Source organism: Cryptomeria japonica, chromosome 2, assembly GCF_030272615.1.
Source record: "Cryptomeria japonica chromosome 2, Sugi_1.0, whole genome shotgun sequence".
Lineage (NCBI taxonomy): Eukaryota > Viridiplantae > Streptophyta > Pinopsida > Cupressales > Cupressaceae > Cryptomeria > Cryptomeria japonica.
Window position 1 is genome coordinate 649687676 of NC_081406.1, and position 27955 is coordinate 649715630.

Genomic DNA, 27955 nt, shown 5'->3' on the forward strand with positions numbered 1-27955 from the left:
GTCTTATGGGCCGATAAAATCACACCCAAGAAGGCAATTGGTAATTCCCCTTTCATGCTGGTATATGGGAAGGAAGTAAGACTCCCATCTTCCCTAGAGTTACCCTTTCTTGAATTAGCACACCAACTGGAATTGATAGTGAATGATGCCATGACAGTGAGGCTAGCTGAGTTGATAGAGCTAGAAGAAGTTAGAAACTAGGCTATGCATACACTTGTGGTTCATCAAGAGCGGGTCAAAAGAAGTTTTGACAAAAAGGCTACTAATAGGGTCTTTAAAGAGGGAGATCTAGTAGTCAAGTGGGATGCGGACAGAGCCAAAGTCATATGACACTCCAAATTTGATGCTATCTGTAGTGGTCCATATGCATTCCATCTCTCTAGGCTTGATCGTGAAGTTCTTCCAATCCCAGTGAATGGGATTCATCTCAAGCCTTGCTTCTAAAGAGGGTCTTGATGACAATGTAAATATTAGATTAAGAGTTTGTTTTTCTTTCTCAAGTGCTTTTGTGACTGTTGTATTCTCTTTAAGAAAACGTATGCTCTAGTTTCCAACTTCCCTCCAAGTGTTGGCACGCACATGTTTTGAGGTCCTTCTAGTGACTCAATGCCCAATGGATGGTCAAGGCTTCTGGATTTCATGCTTAGCAAGCAAGCATCCTGCAAAGGTCGCCAAAATGTTGTCATTTTACTTCTCTTGGAGATTTGTATATTTTCTTGCATTTCTACAACTGTAAGTTCGACCATTGGCCTAAGAATGAATTGAAATCATCATTCTTGCCTCTCTTCAACTCATGCATGCTATGTATGTTTGCTTACCTTCATTATAAGTGTATGTTTTGGGGCTTTTTCTCACGTATATGTTGTGTTACTTGTTTCTAAGTGTGGCTTGTGGGAAAACTTTCTCCCCTTTTGACATTCAATGAATCCTGACCTCCATAGGTGCATTTAGGGTAATTCATGCAATTGAAGTTTGTGCATCTCCAGGGTATTTCAATTGATTCTTTGTGTCATTTCAGGTGGGGAGAGAAACATCTCTTATCTTGGTGCATCACCTCCTTTCTTTTTAGCATTTCTTTTTTCCCTTTTCCTCTGTAAGCTGTTAGAATAGATCTAGAAGTAGAATTTGAAGTGTTTGGGGTTGGGGGGTGGGTCAAAATTACCTTTTTGGCAAGATTTTTTTTTTTTTTTTAAATGGCAAATTCTCCTTAGATTTGGCGGTGGAAGTATTTCTAGGCGAAAATTCTTCTCGGATTTGCCCACGTTTGACAAGACCGAGCATACAATCTGTGGACTGGGCACTACCCGAACCCATAGCGAATTGACCCCAAACCCAAACCTAGTTTGAACTGGACCAGGACCAGGGGATCTAAGGGAGGGACCTAGTAATGTAGTTTAATTATAAAAAAGTCATTATAAGTGAATGAATAAAGTGTCGCTAGACTCAAGCTACAAAAAATGAGTCGAAAAAGACAAATATTTTTATAACTTTCGAGGAATAATCAAGTAAAATAAAAATAATATTATATGATTTCCTTGAAAATGTTATAAAAGGGAGGACCGTTTTCAAAAAGGGTCTTCTTGGTTATTCAAACAATTTCATTTCTCAAGAGTGAGCATGAGTTCTTTTTTCTTTTGTGGACAAAAACCCTATGGTATTTTGTTGGTTTCGAGCATGAAAACCATCCTAGGCTTTCAATGCAATTATACACAGGAGTTGACAATGTGCTTCACATGATAAAGATTTCCAATTTTCAATTTCCAAGTTTTGGTGTGAAGTTTTCAGTGATATTTCAATAGTCTGTTGTTTGCTTTCGGTTAATGGTTTTAATTTCAGGATTGAAAATGATTTAATATTAGTAAAGCATTATTATCAAATGTTTTGAGCTATTTATTCCTTTTGCGAGCTATGCTCCTCTCAACACAAAGGAGGTGGTTGTTTTTAATTCTGATCGCACCATATAACCCAGGCTGTACTGATGCATGTTATCATTTTATGAGAGGTGTTAGGGATTTTGGTTGCTGTTTTACTTGATTATTTCAGTCTTTACCTAGTCGTACTGTTTGGCAATTGTTTCTGTTGGCAATTGTACTCATCAGTTGGTTTGTATCTGTTGTATTGGATTGTAATCCTTTCCTAGCTGCTTAAAAATAGCGCAAATTCCATCAAAACTGGTATTGTTTCATTGGAACTAAGTCGTACAACATGATGAGGGTGGTGGTTAAATTTAAGGGGGCGTCGCAACCTGTTATTGGCTAATGATTGCTCAAATTTCCTACCACACAGTCTGCTACAACAAACATTCAGTCAATTTTTTATCCCCACAATATGCCATACACCTTGCAAATGCCATTCAAATCAGATGCAGAAATACATTACCAATTCATTTTGTGTTTCATCTTCATATTAAAGGTACCAGTTAGTTTTACGTTTCGAGTATAATGTCTTATAGTTATGTGCATTGCAAAATAGCCACTGCAATTCCAGTTTTCTCTCATAAATTTAGCATTGTAAAGTTCTTGGACGATTCAAGACTAGCTCCTTGTTTTTTATTGTACAATTTTAGATGATTTATCCACTGGATCCATTTTATTCTCAATACATTGTCCACCAACTTGACATGTATTGAAATTGGGTGTTCTAGTCTGTCATTTTGGCATTGCCACATTTCTGCTTGTTAATGGAAAGTTTGGATTGATTGGAAGTTGCATACCACTATACACCATTTTGGCATTCATTGATTCTATGAATTTGATTCTAAATTAATTTGGTCGACTTGCTGCCTATATCTTACTCGTTGATTTAATTGTCCTCATCCTAGTCTTCGTATGTTCCCATCAACCACTATGAGAACTTGGTAATGACAAAAGCTAGGATTTGAGTGATTGCAAATATATTTAGTGGATTTGAGCTTACAATCTTACTAGGGACATTACATGTTCAATTGGAGGACAAAAACCCTCTTGTCCATGTGAGGTGATTCCATCTAGGGATCACATTGGGGATGAAATGATTGAAGTACTTCAACTTGTTGATTAAGCATTTAGAACATCTGTTGATGGGATAGATCTGTTGATATATGAAGATTTCGGTCAATGTTGTTGCTATTCTGTGATGTCCCCTACTTGAAAGCTGTCATGTTTTCAACAATTATCATACATTACTGAATGCATTATCAAGGTATTATGTTTTTTTTCAATTAATTCCACATTTTATAATTCATAGCCCTCTATATTATGATCTAACCTTGTTACTACCTAACCCTAAGGGAGGAAAGGGTAATTATGTTACCAGGGCACTGAGAAACCAAACTGCAACAGGCTCCCTCAAAGTTTATGGATGCAGGCCCTTACCCCATCTCGAAACTACTCCCTCAATATTTATGGGACACTGATCCTTACCCCATCTCGGGACCACCTAATTGGTTGGAATTATAGACTGCCTCTCCCTTAGCACAAATTTAGCCCATCCTCTATAGGCGTTAGCAGAAGTATCAAGGACTAGGCTATGAGAATACTAACTTCTCATGAATTATGAATATATATGAAATTAAGTATGTTTGTTATACATATTGCAGTCTATATAAATATTACTACTAAATTCTGCATAGAATATTATCAGGCTTCATGTATTAAGCATACATATTAAGCGCATCCCCAAGAACAAAGATGTTACTGCCTGTAACTTAATAATAGATCTGATTTGATCTGATCGATGGTGATTGTCAGCTATGCAACCCGACCTAATTTTATGAGCACAGACTATATATGATAATTTCTAAACCATTCGACGGTTGCAGATAATATATATTCCATTCTCCTTCCTTCCCGCCACTCTTGGTGTATCAACCCCTCCTATATATCCCTCAAGAGGCGTGAGAGGTTGTATCTCTTGATCAATTACATCCTTTGGTGATCCTTTCCTTCATCACTCTTGCTTTCTTCATTGTGCTTTTACCTTAGTGAATCAGGCCCTTAATAACCCATGCCTTAATTATTGGTGTGAAGTGTTGCCGTTTGTCTTTGTTTAAGCTTAATCTTTGTTTATTCATTGTAATCACTCACCCTTAACATTATTGTTCATAACTACGACAGAACTTATTATTGATAAATACCACTCTATCGCTGCAGTAAGGGAATCGCTGCTCCACACTAACCACATGTGCCCTGGTGTAGTAATTGCTAAGTATATGCAGTCCTAAGAAACAAGGTTGGATTGGAAGGATAGATTTAGTATCTATTTGCCTTGTCTCAATCAGATTACAGATTAAGGAGACAGATACCTACGGGCCGCTGTTCAGAAAATTGTGAAGTCCTATTTCATAAGACAATTTTCTGAATGTATAGATGTATCTTATTAATTTGTTCTTCTTTAGGGTAGGTTGTGAGGAGTGTCATGGCAGGAACATGACATATTCATGGAAGAGACTGCCGCCATACACCTGTTTTTACAATTGCCTCCCCTTGTCAGAGGTTCTCCACACCTTTTAGGGCAATTGTTGGGCCTACTTAAGGCTGTTGTACCATCATACAGCCTGGGAATCAACACCATTTGCCACACTTGGTCATATTTCTTATTGTTGTTACCACTATACACCTCTGTCAGTTGTAGCTTGCTGAAAAATTGCAACTTTTGTAAGGGGAAAACACTATTAATTATTCAAAATCATTTTGGGAAATCAATAAATAATATTCATGAGGATTTGTTGCTGCTGTAACAAAGTTTATTTGCTGTTCACATCAGTATTTTAAGTGCCAAATTTCTGTCATGCTAATTATAAGATTTGGGAGCATAAAGGTTTCACCATTGGCTACTACTGTACAAGTTAATTTGTTGTCCACAACTGCTGCAGTGTCCATGTATTTGGATGCATGAGGGTTTCACATATTAATTTCTAATCTTTAGTACTGTTAATCAGCATTCTAATATTGGAGTTTGGCCTCTATACATTACATTTCATATTTATTTCAGTTTGTACAATCAGAGATTTCAATAACAATTGCATATTTCCTCAGATTTCCAGCTAGGGACATTACACACATCCAGGAGCCCAACTGCTCTAAATGACTTTTGTATATTACTACCTCTCTTATGGATGTCAACAGATCTGAGCCGACATCTCTCACAGCTCATTTCCTAAACATGTTCCCCCTTAACATAATGGTCCTATTTCTTCCCAAATGCACAGTTCAGCTTCTTCGCATTCGCATACTCTCCTACCGACCCCTAGCCAAATGGGTGGATGAATATTACAAACTGTTTCACTAATACAAGGATTACTTCAGCCTTGGATGTTACACTGATCCTAGAGGGAGTATCTTGCTTAACCCTCCCAACCCTCAACACTCTCTAATGAGGTTTATCAAATCTTATATTGGTCCCTTCACAGTGATTGATGATGGCACCAATGACTTCCCCCCTTCAAGTACATCCAGTTATACTTGGCAATCTCCAGCCTTCTGCAGCATTCACTCTTTGTGGTTCTTGTTCCCCTTCTTAACTATACGTACAACTTTCTTGACCATGAGTGTTAGTGGTCACTTGTATTTTTATTTTATTTTTTTGGTTCTTCCCCAGTTTAGGGCTTTTCTACGCTTCTCTTCCTGTAACTTTATATTGTAAACTATTGTACTCTTTTGAGTTCAGTTAACCTACTTTAGGTCATTGGTGAACATTAATATAACTCCCTTCTTTATTTTTCCATGGATTATGGAGGCCCTCCTCTCGCATTGGGTAAAAAGAAAGGTTTTCCCCTGCTTGATTCCTCTCTTGGTCTAGGTACAGCACTTGTTCAGTATTTGATGTAGTTTTACTTTTATAAGTTTTTGTCTTTTTCTCGTATTTATAGTTTAACAAATAGTAGTTGTTTAGGTACCATGGATAGTACCATATTTGTAACATTGTACTGCATATAGATTCTTGTTTGGTACTATAAGGCTGTTGGGTATTTCTATTGCATGGTCTTGCAAAGCAGCAAAATCCTCATTTAGTTTTAGTTGTAATAACATTTATCATTTTCAGTAGGGAAGGGCTCCTATTGTTCCCCTCGACTAAATTGTCAAAAACATTTATGTTTTACCTTGCATTGGTAGCAAAATTTGGGACCTCCATTTTGTATAATTCTAAAGGCATCACATGGGATTGTATGGTTTACATGCGGTTTGCTCATCTCGTGTGCAATAAATGTCAATGGCTCTATATCTTGGTTGTGTATTAATATGAAACTGCAAGTTATATTGTCAGGTTTGTAGCAAATTTCATCATGCTGAAAGGTAAACGAGGGAAACATAATTTTCTTATCAGGGAGTTGTTTCAGACCAGTATCTGAGATACACCTTCAACATAATGATCTTTTGTGAACAAAATGTTGGGTGTTAATAGCCTGGAGAATACTGGGTCTATGTTCCAAAGCTTCTATTGTTGTGGACTTTCATCCAAACTTAAAGACAATGTAGTGGATTCGACAGTTCATGAGCGCATTCTCGACTCTCTTTCTTTGCCTTAAAGGTGCATAATGTTGTTGATAGTTCATATGCTAAGTCGTTCTCTTGTTCCAGGAGTGAAGCATATAGTATTTACTATTTCAAGATGGTGGACAGGAGGTCTCTTTGGCTTTTTCTGTTAAGAGTCAAAATATTCTATATTGATTTGGCTCTTTATGATGAAAACTTTAGGGTTATGCTCAAAATCAGAAGTTTTTTTTTTTTATGCTCCCCTCAGATTCTAAGGATGGAGTAGTTAGGCAGTTCAGAAGGATTTTATAAAACCAGGTGAGATGATAGCAGACAGAGTGAATGGAGCTACCGCACTCCCTGCTACTTTCTGAACTGCCCATCTCCTTTTTTCTGTTTTTTGTGTTCCCTTCTTTACTCAGGCAGCATAATATTCAGTTGTCTTTTATGTAGTTTAAATCAGCTTCTTGCCCTTTATATACACTTTTCTTCAATGGGTGTGGGCCCCAATAGAACCCACAGTTAACCTGCTTAATAACCTAAAATAAAAGGAGGAAAAACACTTCAAATGATATAAGAATGCTAGCCAACTAAAGAATTAATAGGTATAAATAATGGTTTGGCACCCCAAATGGATTCTCATAGTGATAAGTGAAATAGAATTATAGAAAAATATCATATCTAAATATGGAATTGCTTGAAGGGAAGGAAAGAGGCCAATCCATCAAATAGTGCACAGACAATATACGCAAAACTTGGTCAATGTTTGGGCAAAGTGACAAATGCATTTCTATAAGAAATGAGATGTCAAATCATATTTGTAAAATCAAAATTGAAAGTTTGAAATAAATTGTACACTGCAATGAAATAGAACTCCAATGAGTATTACCAAAGAAATTTTCTGTTAAGCATCTGTATAATGTCTATACATACCTCTAAGCTTGGAAAGGTAACTTCCAAAGGAGCGTTTTCCATCTTTTTCTGCACAAAAAAGTTCAAACATTAATGTAATAAACTCTTCAATTGAGCATATGGTAGCATATTCTACATATTTGTTGACCAGGAAGTAATAAGCTCCACCTTGATTAAGAAATTCCAGCATTCCTCAACAACATAGCATTTAAACACATAATTTCAGTTAATTAGTTCATTAGGAATCATGCAAGTTTGTTCTTTACATTACTTTGAATTGAACTCTTCAGTGTAAAGATAGTGTCAAGGAGCATACCTAGGCTAATACTCTATAAACAAGACAGTTACTATTCAAAACTGATGTCTGATTCTGCTTCATACAATAGGATTTCAATTTTATTATATTAGGAATTTTGCTTTGTCATGTTTCTAACATTTTCCAGCCTAGTTTAGTGAGTACGTTTAGCTTTCTAAATTTGCTTTCTTTACGTTGTTATGACAGTTACTCTTCATAGCAATATATTTTCACCCCACAGTGTGTCAGCCTTATTGTTCACCAAATTTCCTTATATCCTTCCTTAAAAAAGAAAACATAACTGTTTACTCCCTACGGTGAATTGTTCAAGTTCACGGAATAAACAATAAATGCACACAAAACATATAACCAGTAACTTCAATTATATTCAGAACATACATTAAAATTAACAGTCACAACAATATGGTAGAAAGATGTTTCCTTTATTGCATTCCAAAAACTGGTACATCATAATCATTGTCGGGGTTCCCTTACATGGCGATATATACTACCTGGAGATTGGCCAGGGTACCAACCGTCGTAACTAACACAGGAACCCACACGGCTGACTCCACACATAACAAAAATAACATAAACTATAACTTAAGAGTTTTATTCCTAATTGCCGCCTAACATCAGCCCCCCCCCCAAAAAAGAAGTCGTCTTCCAGACGACTGAACAAAATGGAAGCTGAAGAAAGCAAAACTGGAACTAATGTGAAGAGGGATTAGAGGGCGTCCCTGGAAATACAGACGACTGAGAAGTGCTGCTGAAGGCGCTAGGTGGCCACAAGTTCCCGCTCTCATGCCATCTTCACCATATGGGCTGCCTCAAGTACTTCATTATGAGCTTTTTGAAGCTCCTCGGCCTGTCCGTACAACTCCTTATCCTTTTCCGCCAGGCTAACCTCCAGTCACACCACCTTGGCCGCCAACTCGGCCTTCTCCTCGCCACTTGCTTCTAGGTCCTGAACATACTTAGCCACAGTCTCTTCCAATGATGTGACCCGAGAGTGTTCCTAAGCCAACTGCTCCTGGCTCTTCTGTATGTGATGGGCCAAAGTTTTTCTGGCACCCTTGGCTTCTCGTATGGCCTGATCTCGGTATGTTGTCACGACCTCCATCCTCACTACTGTCGTCCTCTGATGCTTCAGGACTAGGTCTCCGAAGGTCATCTCCACCCCACGCAGAGAGCCATAAATGTCGTTCTCCTCAGTTACTATCACATTGGCCATCCACGCACTAATCATCTCAGGGGTTTCCGACTTCGGCCATCCTTTGGTTGTGAAGCATTTGAAAAATTCTCCCTCGTAGTCCTCTCTGACAAAGGATAAAAGTTGCTCAGCCACTCGAGCCACCCTAGGATCATGTCCAAACTCCACATCCTTCACAATGTGGCTGACGTCATTCAAGAATTTCACCATTCCCTCCAACTGAGACATGCATTGCTGCATGGTGCCGAGTGGGTCTGCTGGGTTGGGCTTCGCCAACCAAAGTAACAGTTCCTCTCCATGAGATGAGGAAGATTCCTCTCCTCCCATATGTTCCTAAACCATCCTGTTCTCCTCCAATGTCTTTTGGTGCATCTACGGCTCCTCTCCCCCTTCGAAATCTCCACCGTTAGTGCCCATTCCACCATCCCCGCCAAATGAAAGTGGCACCTCTTGCAACTTCTCCACTCGTACTCCAATAGTCTCCAATAGCCATGAGTCGATGGTTTGTTCCTAATGATCGGTACGTGTGGGGCTGAGCTGTGTCACTGCTACTTCCAGACCAGGTGTTGCCCTAGAAGGCGGTGGTGGTGAAGCCTCTACTTCCACCACATCAATCACTTGTGATGGCACTCCCTTTGTAGGCTCTTTCTTGTGTGGTGCTGATTGGCTTCCCTGACCAATGTCCAATGGCGTAGGGGGATTCTCCGCCATCGTTACCTCTGTTGCCATGCTGCTTTCTCCAACTCCTTCGCCCACTGGTTTGTCTCCAACAATGTCCACTTTGGCCATTGCACGTGCCTCGGCCGGAGCCATTCGGAATGTGTCCTCACCACTCTCCTCATCAAACAAGGACGCCTCCATGACTTCCTCTTCACTGGCCTCACTTTTTTCATTTGCAGAATGTCCCACATCTTGCCGTCGTTGCTTCTTCTGCAGTTCTCCATCAACCGTCATGGTACCCAAATGTGTCCAAAAAAAGATGGGTGGCTTGTACGGCTCCAATCTTGCCAGCGACTGCAAGTCACCCCTCTTCTTGGCAGGTACTTCTGTACGGACGACATCCAAAATATAGCAATGGTGTGGTGCAACATATAGAAGACCTTATGTTGTAGCCCTAGGCATTCTCGAATATGCTCAGAGAGGAAGGATGCCCAATTGAACATTGTGTCATTCCTCAGCCTGTTCATTAGGTACAACATCCACATGGCAATGTCGGACCCCCTACTGGCTCCTGTCAACCTGCTCTTGATGATATCCATTATACATCGCCATTCTGCATTTGCCAAAAATGTCCGCTTCACCCCACAGCTACTTCCAGATTTCTAGATACTATCTTGTTCTTCTTGAGTCAAATCTCCACGGAAAACCAACCATACCAATTGATGTTTCTGTTCAAGGGTCATCTTCCTTTTGATCACCTGACTAACCTGGTTCAGAATTCCAAATATCCTAGGAAACTTTGCGGCTGAGAAGGAAATGGTCATATTGCAGCCACCATATCTTACCATCGACCTGTATGTGTGCTTGTCATAACCTGCCACCATCCCCTTCAACATAGGTTCAAATTCTTTGATGTTAAATACGAGCATGACCAGAATCTTATCGATGCCTGCTCTCTTCAAATTTTGCTTGATGACATTGGCATCATCAGTCTCTTCCCACCATGTGCGACAGTCACTGCCATTCAAACCTTCCCATGTCAAAGATTGTACTGTCACAGGTTCGTCTCTTTGCACTCCTTCCCTGATCTTCTTCCTCTTGTCGCTTCCTAGTGTAGCCATATTCCCTACGTGAATTATTTTGCCTTTGTCACTGGGGTTTCCGAAAGCAATCCTTGTCATACTGGGATCAATTTTTATAAGCTTCAATTTTTTATCTTCTTCCAACTGTCCTGCCAGATGTACATTGTCGCTGTCAAGACCGTTACCCCAACCGTTTCTGCAATCAACTGAATTCCGCCAACTATCTTTGGTGTACAAAAATCTTTCTTGTCTTCTCCAGTACCAGCTGTACGAAATTTGTGTGTACGGATTTTTGGTGTACGAACTCCTTTCCCTACAAATTTTGTGAAATTCCTCTTTGTTTCCACCGTACAAATTTCTTGTTTTGACTGGAATTATCGGTTGGTCGCACGGTTCCTCTTCCGTACGGATTCCCCACTCCACGTGCCTTGGCAATATGCTTTTTATTCGTACGAATTATGGTGATTGTTGTAGCTAGTGTACGGACTTCTCCCTGTGGTGTCGTATGAACTTGTCTCTCCCACACCTCCGTACAGATTTCCCTTGCAATTTAATTCCGTGTGGATTTGTTCCAACTCTGTACGGATTCCCATGAATTTTTTTTGGACCCCTTCACGCCTTGTGTGAATCGTTGTACGGATTTCCTGGCTTTCTTCTAACAATTCCGTACTGATGTTGTACGGCTAGTCTTCTTCATGCTGTTGTATGGATGTGTTTTAGGGCTCATATGGGTTAAACTTTCTCCCTCCGCCAACTTATAAGGCTTTGTACGAGAGGAATTCCTTGGCTCCAGATGTCTGTACGGCGCCGTATAGACAATTCCCTTCTAATCGCTTTGGTGCAGATGTATACGATACTATTCGTATGGATTCGTACGATATCCTTCTTCTGCTCAGGCTCCTTGCTTTTTCACACCCCTCTGTCTGAATTGGTCGGGTAGGGGGCTTTATATAATTCCTTCACTTTTAGGGTTAGGGCGTATTGCAATAATGTTTTATAAAATAATCTTGCTTTCACCACTTGTAATTTTTGTTTTACTAACTTTATAATATTTACCCTTTGTTTTAAGTTTTTAATTTTTCCTAACCCATTTTCTTTAATTTTTAATACTTGGCTTGCTTTTTCGATTTTTAATATTCTCCTTTTAACATATCCTTTTAATACTTGAACTTGGCAAGAATATTTAAATTTTAACCCTCCTACCTTTAAGTGGCCATGGTACTCGGCAACTTGCTTCCCTTTGCTTGTTTTATTTCTTTTCGGTATCTTGGGGTGTACCACCTTCTCTTCCAGAGCTCGTATTGTCTTCTTTTGTTTAAGCAACTTAGCTTTTTGTACTCGACGTTTCACTCCTTTCCTTGTTCTTACCTTACTGCCAACATCTTCTCCCTTCCACTTTTTGCTTGGTCCCACTTGATCATAACCCTCCTCCGGATCCTCCATTTTCCTCTTTACCCCAGTGGGATCTTCCTAAGGTCTTACTCTGATCTCCAAGTCATGCACATACGTGCAGTAGTCTCCTATAAACTCCTCGGGGCAACACATGTTGAACACAACATGCCACTGAGAGGGGGGGATGAATCAATGGCTTTTGTTGTCATTTTATGACACCCTTGGTCCATCAGTGAGAACCAATCAGAGATATGTTCTATGGACCAGCGCTGCCTCAGTTGATCAAAGAGAAAACAATCGAATCATGAAGTGTGAAGTGTTGTCTTCAACCCTAGAACTCCAGAACCCCCAGGTTCCCAAGTTCCTAAGTCTTCTCTTCCTCAACCCCGGAACTTGGGAACCCCCAGGTTCCCAAGTTCCTGTTCTTCAACCCAAGAACCCCTAGGTTCCCAGGTTCCTAGTTCTTCTACCTCGGAACCCCCAGGTTCCCAGGTTCCTTAGTCTTCAACCTTGGAACTTCGGAACCCTCAGGTTCCCAAGTTCCTGTTCTTCGAACCTGGAACTCCAAAACCCTCAAGTTCCAAAGTTCCTAGTTCTTCTACCTCGGAACTCCCGAACCCCCTGGTTCCCAAGTTCCTAGTCTTCAACCCCAGAACTCAGAAACCCCCAGGTTCCCAAGTTCCTAGTTCTTCTACCCCGGAACTCCGAAACCCCCAGGTTCCCAAGTTCCTTGGTCTTCAACTCTGGAACCCCTAGGTTCCCAAGTTCCTAGTTCTTCTACCCCGGAACCCCCAGGTTCCTTATTCCTCAACCCTGCAACTCCTAAACCCCAAAGTTCCCAGGTTCCCAAGTCTTCCAAACTTTAGTGACCTAGGTATCTGAAGTTCCCCCAACTTCGGTGACCCAGGTCTCGGAAGTTTCCCCAACTACAGTGATCCAGGTCTTCGAAGTTCCCCCAACTTCGGTGACCTAGGTCTCCGAAGTTCCTAGGTCTTCTCTTCCTCAACCCCGGAACTCTGGAACCCCGAAGTTTCCAGGTTCCCAAGTCTTCCCAACTATGGTGACCCAGGTCTCCGAAACCCCCAAGTTCCCAAGTTCCTAGTTCTTCTACTCCGGAACCCCCTAGTTCCCAAGTTCCTAGTCTTCAACCCCGGAACTTAGAAACCCCCAGGTTCCCAAGTTCCTAGTTCTTCTACCCCGGAACTCCGACACCCCTAGGTTCCCAAGTTCCTTAGTCTTCAACCCCAGAACTCCGGAACCCCCAGAACCCCGAAGTTCCCATGTTCCCAAGTCTTCCCAACTTTACTGACCCAGGTATCTGAAGTTCCCCCAACTTCAGTGACCCAGGTCTCCGACCTTCCCCCAACTACGGTGATCCAGGTCTCCGAAGTTCCTAGGTCTTCTCTTCCTCAACTCTGGAACCCCAAAGTTCCCAGGTTCCCAAGTCTTCCCAACTACGGTGACCCAAGTCTCTGAAACCCCCAGGTTCCCAAGTTCCTAGTTCTTCTACCTCGGAACTCCGAAACCCCTTGGTTCCCAAGTTCCTAGTCTTCAATCCCGGAACTCAGAAACCCCCAGGTTCCCAAGTTCCTAGTTCTTCTACCCCGGAACTCCAGAACCCCCAGGTTCCCAAGTTCCTTAGCCTTCAACCTCGGAACTCCAGAACCCCTAGATTCCCAAGTTCCTAGTTCTTCTACCCCGAAACCCCTAGGTTCCTTATTCCTCAACCCCGCAACTCCGAAAGCCCAAAGTTCCCAAGTCTTCCCAACTTTAGTGACCCAGGTATCTGAAGTTCCCCCAACTTCGGTGACCCAGGTCTCCGAAGTTCCTAGGTCTTCTCTTCCTCAACCCCGAAACCCCGAAGTTCCCAAGTTCCCAAGTCTTCCCAATGACAGTGACCCAGGTCTCCAAAACCCCCAGGTTCCCAAGTTCCTCGTTCTTCTACCCCGGAACTCCGGAACCCCCTGGTTCCCAAGTTCCTAGGCTTCAACCCCAGAACTCAAAAACCCCCAGGTTCCCCAAGTTCCTAGTTCTTCTACCCCGGAACTCCAGAACCCCCAGGTTCCCAAGTTCCTTAGTCTTCAACTCCAGAACCCCCAGGTTCCCAAGTTCCTAGTTCTTCTACCTTGGAACCCCCAGGTTCCCAGGTTCCTTATTCCTCAACCCCGCAACTTCGGAACCCCGAAGTTCCGAGGTTCCCAAGTCTTCCCAACTTTAGTGACCCAAGTATCTGAAGTTCCCCCAACTTCGGTGACCCAGGTCTCCAAAGTTCCCCCAACTACGATGACCCAGGTCTCCAAAGTTCCCCCAACTTCGATGACCCAGGTCTCTGAAGTTCCTAGGTCTTCTCTTCCTCAACCCCAGAACTCCGGAACCCCGAAGTTCCCAGGTTCCCAAGTCTTCCCAACTACGGTGACCCAGGTCTCCGAAGTTCCCCCAACTTCGATGACCTAGGTCTTCGAAGTTTCCTCAACTTCCGAAGTTCTTAGGTCTTCTCTTCCTCAACCTCGGAACTCCGAAACTTCGAAGTTCCCAGGTTCCAAAGTTCCCTCCTAGCCTTTCTTCCTTCTTTTCTTCGGAACTCCGAAACCACGAGGTTCCGAAGTTCTCTTCCTCGCTTCCCCTTCTTCTCTCCGAAACCCCAAGGTTCCGAAGTTCCTTCCCCTTTACCTTTTCTCTCTAGTTCCTCTGGTACTCAGGAACCCTGAGGTTCCGAAGTTCCTTTCCTTCTCTTCCTCTCTCTATCCCGGAACTCTGGAACCCCGAGGTTCCAAAGTTCTCTCCTTAGCCTTTTGAAGTTCTTCGGAACCCTGAGGTTCCAAAGTTCCTTGCTGCCCTCCTTTCTCCTATCCCGGAACTTCGGAACCCCGAGGTTTCGAAGTCCTTCCCTTGCCTTCCTCACTTCGAGAGTCCGAGCTTCTAAAATCCCCAACTTCGGCGACCCAGGTCTCCGAAGTCTTCCAAACTACTTCTGGCTTGCAACAATTCCGAATGGCGTGATTGACACTCAAAGCTTTAAATGCTCCGACAGCTTTGGTGACTTATGCACCTTTTTTTGTGGAACCACAAGGGTGCATTAAATGTTTTTGGCAAGATTTCCATCAAGGGAGGTACGGAGCCATGCTAGGTGACTTATGTCATGTCTGACTTTGGAAGGTTAGTCAATCCACCTTCTCAGAATTGCCCCTTTTGGGTATGGCTAGGTTGCTTGCATGTACAAGTCAAGTGCATGCACTTCCTTGCACTTCTAGACTGACATGCAGGGGTCATGATCACCCTTGTAACCATTTTTTCTATATAAAGGTTGTTAAGCCTCATTGTAAAGGGTTCTCTCCCTGTTGCCTTGAGCTTTCCTATGCTCCTCTCTTCTCTTGAAGACTTGTAATTATTTTTGCATTTCTACAACTGTAAGTTTGGCCTTTGAATGAATTGGAATTGCATTCTTGCCTTCCTTCAACTTATACATGTTGTGTATGTTTTGTGGCTCTTCTCTCCATATATGCTGTGTTAACTTGTTTTTCTGAGTGTGACTTGTGGGAAACCTTCTCTCCTCTTGGCATTCAGTGGATTCTAACCTTCATACATGCATTGGGATTACTCAGTTAATTCTTTGTGTCATTTCGGTAGGGAGAGGAACTATCTTTTCTTGGTGCATCACCTCCTTTTATTTCAAGCATTCTCTCTTCCCTTTACCTCTGCAATTTGTTAGGATAGGCTTAGGAGTTAGTTTTGAAGTGTTGAGTTGGTTCAACACCTACACCTGGATTGAGAAGGGAGCCGGCCTTCTCCGGAGATTCAACCCCGTTGGCGGTGTGTACCCCTTTGCGCAAGGTCGCACACTTCGGGGTTGTTTCCATGTTTCACAAGGTTGATGAGTTGATAGCTCAACAAGAGTGCGAGCTTTTGTGATAACACTTTCCAAAACTCTTTAACCTTTTGATCCTAAGAGTGAGTACCGGTTAGCAAAGCAAACACAAGTAAACCTACCGGTGAGATAATGCAAGACTTCACAATGCAATCACACAGAGGCACATCACATGACACCGGTATATACGAGGAAAACCCAAGATGGGAAAAACCTCGGTGAGAAGTGTTGCTGGAGTCTACTGCTCCAATCCAGCCTCACAATGAAAACCTTGGTTACAATATTTAGGGCACCAACCCAAGGAGCACCAACCCCTGCACTAAGCTCCAACTCAGTGATCTATAATGAGCATAATCAATTACAAAAGTAATAATCACTGCATACACTATACTCTGTCGGTTTCTCACCTCCTTTGCCTTACCGGTTGACTCCTACCCTTCCTTCTATCTCTCTCTCTCTATCTCTCTGCTCACCTTCACCTGCTGCTGCTGACACACCGGTTCTACCTCTACCTCTTGGATGAATAGTCAGATCATATACCTGCTGCTGGTTACTCCAACCACCGGTTTATCCTTTCTCTGCTCCCTACCTGTCAGAACGTCTCTCCCATACACACATACAGTTGCTTCACTCTGCACTGCCTTCTAGCTGGCTTGAACACTACCGCTTCCCACCTTTGCAACTCACTTTGCAGTTTACTGGTTTCTCTGATCTTGCCGGTTAAGTCACTGCTAAGCCCTCTCACCGGTTTAACCTTCCTTGTTGGCTCTTTGCTTCAGATGCTGAGTTCGTTGACTCTTCTCAGTCTTATCTGCTCTCTTCTTTGCTCAGGATCACTCTTCTCCTCCAACCATCATCATACCTTCAATCTTTGATAAGCACAAACATATCAGAGCTTTCCCGCCAACACGTGAGTTTGAACTTTGGTGCTCTAGGGTTTGCTCACCGACCAGTTTGGCATACCAGATCCAATTAAATCTCTTCTCTGATATTGTGAACCTGCAACAAATCATCGCTCGCTGCCAATCTTGCGACTTCCAATACATATTTGCTATGTTTAGCAAATACGGCAGACTGATAACAGCAAACAATTAATTTTCTATTGCATTCAATGATTTCAGATATAGCTGTTACAAATCATACCCGAATTGATGACATCTAGCAGATATGAATTTTTTATCATAAAATGTGCCCTTGCAGCAGATGCATGATAGGCTTAGAAATTATTGCCAACCAGATATTGATGCCAAATGTCTTCTAGTAGCTGTGTTTTGCTTTGATACCCCTGAGCGCCCCTTTGTAGATGATTTCAGATTTTAATTTGCTGTCCACAAAATCGCACCACTTGATGATGTACAGCCAGTTTGCAGGTGTACGACAGCTGTAGGAAAATGTACGGCCCAATTGTTGGCTGTTATTAATTATCAAATGCCTCCTCTATAACAGAATTTTGTCCTTACAGTCTAATTCGATTGTTTGGCTCAAAAAAAACAAATAAATCATTCACCAATTTGCACAATTAGAACTTCAGAATGAAGCCCACCCTGAAAACCAAATTCAGGAGATATTTCACTCCCTCAAATGGTTGCTCAATGAAGAATAATTTGTTCTCCAATGGCTGAAGATTGAAATCCTGGTTTCTTCCTCTCATCAAATTCAACTTCAAAAAACACAATAATCAATGCCTTCTCTTTTCTTTTCAAAAGCTATATATATTTTCCCTATTAAGGTTCAATTTTCTCCAATAAGGCATTAAATGTCATTTAATAACTTTAAATGAAATAATCTTTTAAACTCGTCATTAAATGCACAACTTTTGTTTATGTGCCACAAGTAATTAAATAATATGGTCCCCACTCATGATGAAATGACCCTTCATTAAGTTATAACATAACGTTATATTCTAACTTTATAATATAAACTTTTAATCATGTTTATTTAAACTAAATAAACATTAATATCTTCAAGATTATTCCACATTTTTTAACACCGTCTGAACCAAGGACTAAGCAGATAAAGTTGCACATGACCAAATGCCTTACTAAAATTAGTAAGGGTCCCTCTCTATCAAATCCTGAGTTACTATAAATACTTACTATAAATAGTAAGTTGAACATACAGAGTCCGAAAGAAGCCAAACAAAAGCCAAACCTACAAAACTCTGACCACTGGAGAAGTTGCATCCCTCAAAGGACCCTCTATCCAACCTTATTAGCCTACGAGGGTCAGTAATAGGCTAATCCCACTGAATATCTGATGTCAACAGGAAGGGAACAACACAGTCCGCCGCTCCTGAAATTGCTTGTTCCCAAGCAATCTCGACGAAAAATAGACTCCTCCACTTGGATCCCAAGTGAAGAGTCGTGCAATGTCCTTGCTATCATCAAACGACTCTTGTAACACTGGCACATCAAGCTGAACCTGCTAGATCAACTCATTCTCGCCATCAAGTGTCACTGGAGTAAGAGTCTCAAGTGGAGGCAACTCATAACACTGATATTGGTTGCTACGAAACTTGGCACAAGGTATGTTGTCATACAAACTGTCCATCACATGAGCCACTGAATTGTGCATCTGAAACAAATCACGTATATGAGGGTCAAATGTGAAACTGTATGCACTCCTCACCATGTGCACTGCTGAAAACTCCTTTGCGAGTATTGTTTGAGAACCTGATGCATTGCTAGGATTCCAAAAACTACGATCCATGCTCACCTCAAGACTGGGGTCATAAGAGGGATCATCATCTATCTCGAAGAGTGGATTATCACATGACCAAGTAGTGTCTATCTCAAACAAGGGATTGTTCACAAACTGAACAATACCTCTATGTTGATCCAAATCATACCATTTTGAATCCCTAGAGTCATGAGCAAACGAGAACCCCTCCTCAATGATCCCATGTTCTATCATCTTGCTCTCCTCTCTATAGAGAGAGATAGAATGCAAGCTCCCATCCGCAATTCCCCTCAACAAATAATTCCTATTATTCATTTCAAACTTCATTTCCCATTTAGGTACATTGAGGGTAAATATTCCAATGTCTTGGAGCCATTTCATGCCCAAGACTACATTCGCTGCACCCATATTGACCACATAAAAATCAGCTTGTAACTCATAATCATTCAGCTATAAGGTGAGACTACTTATCTGTTTGGTGCACATGAGGGTATATCCATCCACAACTCTAACTCGAAATCCATTGAAATCCTCTACCTGTAATCTGTATCTGGCCACATATCCCTCATAAATAAAATTACGCGTTGCTCCAGTGTCAAGCAAAGCAATGCAACGCTGCCCACTAACAGATCCTCTAAATCGGAAGGTAACCTCATCCTGCACGTCTGCAAATATTGCCATAGGAGATAAGTTCCCATCAGGCTCTAACTCGGTTGTAGTTTTTCCACACTGATCATCCCCTATTGCAGCCTGCTGATCTGAGTTTTCAATGTTGGAATCCTCATAATAAGCCCACATTACGCGGTTTTCCTTTCCCTTAGGCCTCAAAGGGCAGTCATGATCTCTGCTATAAGGCTCGTTGCACCAAAAGCATAGTTTCTTCTTCCTTAGCTCTTCTCGTGTCTCCTCATCCACCATGGTTACTGGTTTTTTTTTCTTATCATCAAATGGTTGAGGACTCTCATTGCTCGTGGAAGGAATATCTTTAAGTGAGCTATTGCTTTTGGGGGTTGCGCGTTCCATGCTCCTAGCCTTCCTCATGGCTTCTTACAGTGATGGAGGGTCAAAAGCTTTAACCCAACCTCTCAAAGGTTCTAGAAGTCCCTCAATGAATAATACAATCAATCTCTGCTCAAAGATATTAGTCACCATGACAGACAAACGCTGAAACTCTCCAATATAGTTCTCTAAACTCCCAACCTGCTTAAGCTGAGCAAGCTCCCTGAAATACGATTCCAGATCCTTCATGTCAAAACGCTCAACCAACCGATCAAAGAACTCCTGATATGAGGTGATAAGATTATACAGTAGGGTGATCATTACATTATGCCACCAATCATTCGCTACTCCATCAAGATGCAATGTAGCAAATTTGATTGCATCTCGCTCAGTCATAGGCTGCAAATGGAACTATGTGTCCAATTTATATATCCAAGACCGAGCTGTGACCTTCCCACTTCCATCGAACACTGGTAGAGTCAACTTGCTAGTGGCATATTCCAAATCCCTATTCTGATTTTGTAGCCTTCTGTCTTTCCTAACTCTAGCAGCCTCTCTCTTTTGCCTCATATATTGATCAAAGTTCATATGTTCTCTGACATCAGGAGGTAATAAGCTCCATTCATCATGCACTGTCATGACGTTGTCCACAAACAAGGCATCATCATCCTCTCCTACACCTCCTTCCTCATCTCTCAAGAAAGTTGGCCTAGTAGGCTGATCAACTGTGCATGTAGGAGTTCTATTAGCCCTGGGAGTACCAACCGCACTCCTATTATCTTCCTGCTCACGATTCTGCCTTCCAAGATTCGCCAACTGTTGTATGACAGCGGTAATTTGCTGTCCTCCACAAAATTGCACCACTTGATGATGTACAGCCAGCTTGCAGGTGTACAACGGTTGTAGGAAAATGTACGGCCCAATTGTTGGTTGTTATAAATTATCAAATCCCTCCTCTATAGCAGAATTCTGTCCTTACAGTCTAATTCGATTGTTTGGCTCAAAAAGCAAATAAATCATTCACCAATTTGCACAATTAGAACTTTAGAATGAAGCCCTCCCTGAAGACCAAATTCAGGAGATATTTCACTCCCTCAAATGGTTGCTCAATGAAGAATTATTGGCTTCCCAATGGCTGAAGGTTGAAACCCTGGTTTCTTCTTGTCATCGAATTCAACAAGTTCAAAAAACACAATAATCAATGCCTTCTCTTTTCTTTTCAAAAGCTATATATATTTTCCCCATGAAGGTTCGATTTTCGGCAATAAGGCATTAAATGTCGTTTAATGACTTTAAATGAAATAATCTTTTAAACTCATCATTAAATGCACAACTTTGGTTTATGTGCCACAAGTAATTAAATAATATGGCCCCCACGCATGATGAAATGACCCTTCATTAAGTTATAACATAAAGTTATATTATAACTTTATAATATAAACTTTTAATCATTAATGTTTATTTAATATCTTCAATATTATTCCACATTTCTGAACACTATCTGAAACAGGGACTAAGCAGATGAAGTTGCACATGACCAAACGCCTTACTAAAATTAGTAAGGGTCGCTCTCTATCAAATCCTGACTTACTATAAATAGTAAGTTGAACATATGGAGTCCGAAAGAAGCCAAACGGAAGCCAAACCTACAAAACTCTGACCACTGGAAGGGTCAGTAATAGGCTAATCCCACAGAATATCTGATGTCAACAGGAAGGGGACATCACAGTGGATGAGACGTGACTCATTATCATGGTGATCGCCTTCCTTCATTGCAACCTTTCATAATTAATGCTATCCGCTGTATCCATCTTGTGTTAATCATTCAGATATAATTAATCTTCCTACTAACCGGTGATTAATATAACTGGTCCACTTATCGATGAATATAATTTATGTTTTGACAATATCATGTATCCCTCAAAGATAGATGGTCTTCTCTTTTCAACCGATATTGCAAACAAGAGTTGTTGTGTATTCTGATCGTCGTCATTTAGCAGTGGATATATTTATTTCTGATGTTTGGCTGGTTATTATCGTGTTCCTTATACCTAGCATCGTCTATTATTCTTGCCTTGGTCGATGATATTCTTGTATGATAATCGTATATGGATACATTACATCTTATCTTTATTATTCAGTAGACTTTTACTTTCCAATACTTTTCGATACTCCACCGATCTGCATTTGTTTCTTTGTGCGGAATTTGACTATGGGTGCAGGGATTATAATCTTCCATCTGGCCTAATTTACTTTTGGATATTGCTTACGTGGCTGGCCATATGTCTTCATTTAGGTTCCATATGTGTTTGCCTTTATTACTCCCTTTCATTGCTATGCAATTCTTTATGCAAATTGTAATATCCCCTTTACTGGTATGACTGAAAATACAAGGAATATTTACAAACAATTGTCTATCCAACCTGCTGTTATAAATTTATGTCTTGCTGGTATGATGTCTCGGAAATTTCAGTTTGGTTTGGAGACTGAACAATCACATATTCCTCACAGTGGACAACTACAAGTGGCTGCAATGAAGGTATGATATCCCAATATGCAACAGACAACTGATTTACAATGATCTATACAATTTAGACTCATAAATGGGCACTTTCAGCTAAGTGTCATTATGTCAAACAATACATCCTCAGAAAAGAACATGTATAGAGAAGCAGCTCATTCTTTCCTTTCTATCCAAAAAGATGTACCCAATAGGTTCTTACAAAAAAAATATTATGAACCAGACTCAACCTACTATTAGCTCATAGTTTTCCGAGTACAAGATAGCCATGAACTCATACATAAATACCATCAAACATTCATTTGAGTGAACAGCAAAAGAACCTGGTTGTGGCGCCTTGATGCAAGGATGAAGAAGCCATCAATATCCAGTTTGTTGAGCCATCTCCAACATCAATAATGAGGTGTTTTCAGAATCGCCCCTGCTGCTCATGGAGGTCAGACTGTAGGCTAAATGTTCAGCTGATAGTCCATAATCTCCTTCCCAACATCTTCGCCTGTCCTCTACCAAGATAGCGCTGTCCTTATTAAAGTGATTCGAAGCCAAATGAAGGAGTTGTGAGCAGAATGGAAGGAAAGATGCTGACTGCTACGATTTGGTTTCTGACTGAAATGTCCCTGATTCCTCCACGATTCACCCTCAAATTGACTCAAAAGGAATCACCAATTTCCTCCCAATTTATCGATGACCTTAGTGGGACGATTTGATGGCTTTTTGACAAGATATGATCAAAATCGTGGACAAGGTGAGGGAAACACGAACTTGCTTCAGACCTGGAATTTGTTACAGTAAACTCGCAATGTCAATTCAAAATATCCTTCAATAGGTCTTCAAAGAAATCACCTATCATGCCTAATAAGAATCGATGCACCAATATAGGTTATTTTGACAAAATCGTGGCACCTCTTCACAATTATGAAGTCTGAAAATTACTGTGACAATAGCTCAGAAAAAGTGTAGTACAATCAGCTCCACAATGGCAACACTGTTGAAGACACTTGATGCCACAAATATCTCCAATAAGATCCCAAGTAGAAATTGGCCCTTGGCCACCAATGTAGCACAAATGAGAAAGACTGAAATGTCTTCCTCTCTCAGCTGCAAATTTGTCTTCGAAAGAAGACTTCACAAATTAGGCACTGATGTAAATTTCGTCACGAACCCACTCCCAAGATAAAGAACTAGGGTTTCGTCCAGCCCTTCTATCAATCTGCTGAAGGTTTGCGTCCTCAGAGATTCAACTAATGCAAAGCATCAGTCAGTTCATCAAATCCATAATCCAAATCTCCCATGATCTTACAATGAGGCTCATCCTCTATTTATCTTTTTTCTCCATACGTCTCATAAACTTCTAGAGGATTCTAGAAATAATATTATTTCATTTTAGTGACTTTATAATTAATTATTTTATTTTAAGTCACTAATTAATTAATTAATTAATCAAATATAAAGTCAACCTTTTTAATTTTTAATTTATTTCATGACTTTATAAGAAATTAATTAATTAATTTCTCCTTATTTCTCCACTTAGCCAAAAGGCTAAAACTTCATAAAAAGCAAAAAAAATGGGGACATTACACAGATTGCTACTGATATTTGATAAATATGAAATTAATATTAGTATTTAATAAATATAAATTATATATTAAATCTTGTTTATTATTATTATTAAGATTTTATTTAGTTCATTCTATTCATTTATTTGGTATTATTATTTATTATTAAATTCTATTTTAGAGCAAGCATTATCATGTTTTGATGGTTTAGATGGGGACATCACAATCCACCTACAACAATTGTAATGGTCTCCTATATATTCTGAAATAGGGGGTAGTGGCAAAAATTTTACCACACCGTGATTCCCTGATACAAGGTATAAGTCCACCACACTAACTCTGCACTACACTATCAATCTCTACAATCCAATCGAACCAAATCCCAAACACCTGCTCGTGAGAACAAAGTGAGAGACCTGCAAAACTTGGGCTCGTCACCTGTCATTAGTAATATGTCATAACAGAGCGAACTCGAACACTCCTTACCTAATTCACCTTTCCGTGCCATCAATGACATAGTCAAACCCTGTGTAGATGGGCTAAAGGTAAACTTATGAGCACACCTCAATATGCAATTGAGGTGAAACGCTCCTACCTACACTAATGGAAAATTAGAGTGGTCATCTGTATTCCACTCCATGCTAGCAACAACAAAAGATGACTCGCAACTCAACGCAGGAAGAACAACTGCATCAACATTACCATCATGAGTACAATCCATTGCCTGGATAGTGGTTGGAACAGTACTAAAGTCCAACGTGCAAGACTCGAAAGGTATCATTACCTCCTGACCAGATTGCCCAATGATAATCTCAACAGAACCCATGTGAGACCTTGTACACAATTCTTCGAGGATGCCTAAGCCTGCAACCACATCCAATGTGTCTGAGTCATCGCCAATCCAATCCACCCAAAGTGGTTTCCTGCAGATATGAATGATGCCCAACATAGGTGCATAAAAACAAATACCAACTCCTATCAAATTGCTAGCATAGATCAGAACAGCACCATGTAACCAGTAAACCAAATCCATGATAACATGCAAAGTGTCTCTACTGCCCAAGGAGGGTGAGAACTCATCATTCCTCCATTCACCAACTCCAAAGTGACAATCCCAATCTCCCCTATTCATATCCATAGTAGCTGCCCTCAAAGTGTAACCTAATAGAATTCTGATCAGCAATATAGGACAGCCATCAATCAATGAAATAGGAGGTAAAACCCATGAGGAAGGTGCTAGAAAACTATAGCCAACATGCTCCTCTCCAAACTGTAAACTGAGATCAAATGGGAGAGTGCTGAAGTCATATTGCAACCTCTCAAACTTAAGGATTTCATCAATCCCCTCAATGATTTGTTTGGCCTCCAATGTTCTTGCATCATACTCATGGACCACCGATGGACCTGCAATAGAATTTCCCACTTTGTGTGGGGAAAAGTAGGCCATGCTCAATTGTAAGCAAAGTTTATTGATTTCTTCCTCTTTCCTTCTCAATGCATTTGAATAGATCTCAACTAGGTTGAGAAGGTGATCACGATCTGAAAGAAGATGTAAATAGTTTGTCTTCATTGTTCCTAGTCCCTCTTTGATCTTCTGCAAACCATCAAGAGAAGACTCCACTCCAATTCACTTTTGTCTTCTCTTTAACTGAATCGTCCAAAGGAAGTTTTCAACCAGCTTATGCATTTGATCATGATGAGATAAAGCTGCCACTATCCCGTCCTCATTCATCGTCAATTGATTCCACAAACGTTGCGGACTATAGGGGGTATGAATAATTTTTGCTTGACATGAAGAAGCATTTGATTGTGACTGACATACTTCTTTTGCAACGTCTCATATGCACATGTTATGCACTGGAATTAGATCAGCACTAATTCCACCTATAGAAATATCCTCAATGCCCTGATTAAGTGTCTCAATACAAGAGGGTTCAGTTTGCTCCATGCCCTCATCATCCCACTTAGCTGATTCACTGGAAGGTGGCATGCTCTCGTCATGTAGTTCTACTGGAGCAATATTGTGAACATAAGAAAACTCATCAAGGAAGTTTTTCTATTCTCCCTTTTTATCAATGATAATCTGCAATTCACCAATGATGAGTTTTGAATACCTCTCACCTGCATTGATTGACTCTACCTCCCTAATATCCTCTTTAACTAAATGGAAGTCATTCTCTTTTTTACTTTCATCAGGCATAGAAATGGATGTGTTTTTAGTTGTGACTTTCTTCTCAACATCTAAATCGATTCTTCCCTGAAGAGAAGGTGAAACCTGTAAGCCCAAAGAGATCAATTTTCTAGTAGTAAGTTGTCCCCTAAACTTATCAATCTTCAGCTCAACCAAACTTCTTGAGAGATCATAGTTAGCAGCTGAAACATGCAGCTCTCTTCTACAAATGTCTTACAAATCAAACCGCAACTACTTACAAACACCATCATTTTCATCTAGGATCATGGACAGGATGTTGAACATATCTGTCTTCGCCTTGTCTAGATGGCATTTCCCAATTACAGCAATAAAACAATGAAACATTTGAAGAATCAACTTATCACATTGGAGATCCAACATAAGGACAAATGATCTAGTCCTTGCCACAATTTCTAAAATTTTAACCCTCTTACCAAACGTAGGGGCTCTGGCATCATGTAACCCATGTAAACTCTCCACAATCAGTTGCATTACCTCTTTCATTGTATCATCATCATAAGGTACTAGAGGAGTTATAATCCTCATGATCTCAGATAAGCAAGAAGTAACCACCAACTTAATCTCATCATCTGGATGTCTCCACCACTTGTGTTGATTCAGGGATGTCACTATAGGAGTTAGAGCTATCTGTATCACTTCACAAGGTGACTGCTCAACAAGGAGCAAACATTCCTCTACCTTTTTAAGTGTGTTCAAGATCTCATCCCTTGATTGGAATTGATTACTAAGCTTGCTACCTACTTCATACAGTGAACTTGCCAAAGGTTTCCTATCTTCTGTTGCCATGCTTCGAACTGATATCCAGCTTCCTCAATCACCCAAAGGCTGGCAGGAACTTTAGCTTTGATACCACTAAAACGGTCCTTGTCCTTTCTGCACTTCAAACCTCAGTTTGTGTGGTTTGACCTTTCGTCAAACACTTGGCATGCATTCAGCATTACGACTGTTTTCTGTGTTTGTTTCTTTTTTTGTTTTTGTTGATTGATACTTTCAGATTTGCAATCAAAATAGTATGCTAAACATAGGCATGATACTTGCAACATATCATAGAAAATTAAGGGCTGACAACACAAACTTTTAAAACCTCATAGAACTTTCTCAAGAATTACAAATCAGATATCAATGAACAATTTTCTGAAAATTAGACTAATTTAATTTGCAGACTTGGAATAGTCTCCCACCATGAAGAATAACACTCAGAAAATCAGACCAGCACCAACTAGGCATCCAAGATGTCAAGTGCAAATTCTGGAAATGATATTTATGTCTCTAAAAACTCCAAATCCTTAATGGCCACACTGGAAAGTAAGTTTCCCAACCAATACATCAGCAACTGTGTGTTGAGACGCCCCAGGTGCTGTTCCAGTATAATGGACTGGTACGGCTATAGTGTGCAGTAGATAATATGAGCCCAGAAACCCTGCCGATTCTCTCCAAATCTCTACGCCCAGCTTGCCACTACTTTCAGCACATGTAAATCCGCCTCTACAGGTGTGTACGGCTCAACCAAGAGGTTGTGCAACCCATGAGTGATGAGTACAGCCAGCTATAAGGAGTGTCCAACAGCAAACGCACTTGGAAACCAAACCTCAATACACAAATCGAACCTTCCAGGCAATGCAACCATGAAACTTCAATGCAAAACTTCTGATTTTACCTTATTGTTTCCATTAAATTACCAGACTGTGTTTCCCAACAGAGTAGGAATTGCTAGCAAAGAGGGATTTCGACCTCCAAGCCCTTCAATCAGATTCTCCAGCGAAAATCCAATAGAATAGAAATATAAATCAACCAAGCATGCTTAGCAAACACTCACTGCCTCTATTTATCCTTTTCACCAAGAGGCCTTTACATCTTACCGGCAATGTGGGACTAAACAAGCTCCATATTTTAAAATTTTTAATTACTTGAGTCCCATGTCCCCTCATTAGGTTGACTCAGCCTAGGGAGACCATTTTTCAACATAATATACAGTGACTTTATAACTTTATAACTTATATTATATTTTTTTTTTAATTTTAAAGTCACTTTATTGAATAAACTTCAGGCATTAAAATATATTATCAATCAAACTCAAAATACCATGTGCAATAGCTCTTCGGAAAGGTCTCGCCGAC

At 40.6% G+C, this 27955-nt stretch overlaps 1 protein-coding gene across 1 annotated transcript in view; it reads right to left on the minus strand.

Annotated features, from left to right (window-relative positions):
* Positions 1 to 27955, minus strand: part of LOC131054531 (SUMO-activating enzyme subunit 1B-1) — a 185673-nt gene that overhangs the window by 13346 nt on the left and 144372 nt on the right. The window contains exon 7 of the mRNA XM_057989064.2: positions 7386 to 7433. Coding sequence (XP_057845047.1) covers positions 7386 to 7433 — 48 coding nt within the window. The remainder of the gene's footprint in view (positions 1 to 7385; positions 7434 to 27955) is intronic.